Here is a 1,978-nt window from a genome sequence, read left to right as displayed (position 1 = left end):
GTCCGAGGACCACATCTTGAGTGGCTAGGGTGAGGCTGTTCATTATGAGAAGCCACTGTATTAATTTGATGTTACTATTTGCTTCCATCAAATTAACTGGCCCTATCACCTCACATGCATGTAGAAATTTAGACATTAAATAAAGAAGAATGCAGAAGAATAGATGAATGGGAATTGTGGGGCTGGCAAAGCATTTGGAACGTACTGTGGACTGCCAAAGACACAGACAAATCTGTCTTGGAAGGAATATAGCCAGAATGCGTCTTAGAGGCAAGAATGGAAAGACTTGGGACTCACCTACTTTGGACATGTTGTCAGGACAGACCAGTCCCTGGAAAAAGACATCATGCTTGGTCGAATAGAAGGGCAGCAGATCAAAGAGGAAGGCCCTTGACAAGATGGATCGACACAAGGGCTGCAGTCGTGGACTCAAACCTAAGAAAAATTGTGAGCAGGGGCAGGACTGGGCGGTGGTTCTGGCACACCTGGGATTGCTATGAGGCAGAACCTAATGGACATCCCCTAACAACAACAACACCAACACCAATATTTATTTGCTTCCATCAAACCGAATCAGTGGAGTTGACTGGGTTCCAACTAATATGGCCTATTTTAAAACTAGGCAAATTAGAATATGATGGCATTAGTGACAGAATATAGAAGGAAAACAATGGAACAGAATTTAAAAATCCAGAAACGGTCAAAAGAATCAGCAATTAGCATAATGAGATAAGGCTGTATTTTGAAATCGGCAAAGAAAGGATATGTTATTCAATAAAATGATGTCGGAACAACTCTTACCCACCACCTGTGACATACCAAATCAAAATGCAAACAATGAAAGTTAAAATCATGAAATTGAGCTCTACAATTACGTGAAAAAAATAGGGAAGGGAGGCATGTAATTAATGAGAAAGGATTTCTAAAAGCTTTAAAAGAATGTGATTGGACTTTTGCCACATGCTGGTGCAGTGTGACCCTTCACTTCCTTCCTCTGACCCTTGTTTGTCCAATAGAAGTAACAAAATACGGGAGACCAGAGGCCAGACTCGGGATCTCACAAGACGGCTGTGCTGCCCTGCAGGATTATCAAGGACACCCAGTGTTTGCTGGCAGAACCAGTGTCTGGCATTAAAGCAGAACCAGAATGGAGCACCGCCCACTATTCTCATGTGGTCATTGCTGGCCCTGAGGATTCTCCCTTTGAAGGAGGGACTTTTAAACGGGAACCACTCCTTCCAGAAGAATACCCAATGGCGGTTCCTAAAGAACGGTTCATGACCCAAGTGTACCACCCTAATGTAGACAAGTTGGGAAGAACATGTTTAAATATTTTGAAAGGTAAGTGGTCCCCAGCACTGCAGATCTGCACAGTTCTGCTGTTAATCCAGGCTATGTCAAATGCTCCCAGTCCAGATGATCCAGTAGTAAATGATGTGGCCGAGCATGGGAAGACCAATGAAGCCCAAGTCATAGAAACAGCCAGAGCACAGACTAGACCGTATGCCAGGAATCATATTAAGTAGACCTGATCATCACCTGTGCATCACTTCTCTTGGTCTAACTATAAAGCACTGTGAATGAAGGCAGTTGTCAGGGTTAGCTGCAGGGGTTTGGGTGTTTTTCTTTATATCTATATTTTTCTTATTTTTTGAGGTGGGGGAGGTAGTTTTACATTTATGGGCTCCTTTCCCCACTTTAATGGTGCTCTAATTGCACTGGTTAAAAGCAGCGAACCAGTTGTTCTTTAGACTCTACCTGCTAGCCAAGTTGAACTTTCTGTAGATGCTATAGGTGGACAAGCTTGATTGCTTGAACCAAAATGGGAACATTGAACAAACATCACAGCCCTCACTACTACCATTGTGACTTTGCTGTCAGTCATAGACTCCTTCCTTCAAGAAAAAGCTTTTTTGTATGGCTCGTCTGGAAACTTCTGTCAATCTTATGTTTTAGTAAAATATTTTTTGTTATTCTA

General features: G+C 42.5%; 2 protein-coding genes across 2 annotated transcripts in view; one reads left to right on the top strand and one right to left on the bottom strand.

Moving 5' to 3' along the window:
* LOC105979993 (ubiquitin-conjugating enzyme E2 N-like) overlaps positions 1 to 1,526 on the top strand; it is a 6,421-nt gene extending 4,895 nt beyond the window's left edge. The window contains exon 2 of the mRNA XM_013008748.1: positions 1,041 to 1,526. Within this exon, the coding sequence (XP_012864202.1) occupies positions 1,041 to 1,526 (486 nt within the window). The remainder of the gene's footprint in view (positions 1 to 1,040) is intronic.
* CATSPERB (cation channel sperm associated auxiliary subunit beta) overlaps positions 1 to 1,978 on the bottom strand; it is a 153,748-nt gene that overhangs the window by 49,034 nt on the left and 102,736 nt on the right. The gene's annotated exons all lie outside the window — the stretch shown is intronic.

The sequence above is a fragment of the Echinops telfairi genome, unplaced genomic scaffold (genome assembly GCF_000313985.2).
Source record: "Echinops telfairi isolate 266 unplaced genomic scaffold, ASM31398v2 ScPeMD7_18;HRSCAF=68, whole genome shotgun sequence".
NCBI lineage: Eukaryota > Metazoa > Chordata > Mammalia > Afrosoricida > Tenrecidae > Echinops > Echinops telfairi.
Note: the sequence above shows the minus strand (reverse complement) of the source record. Positions and strands in the feature narration are given on the sequence as shown.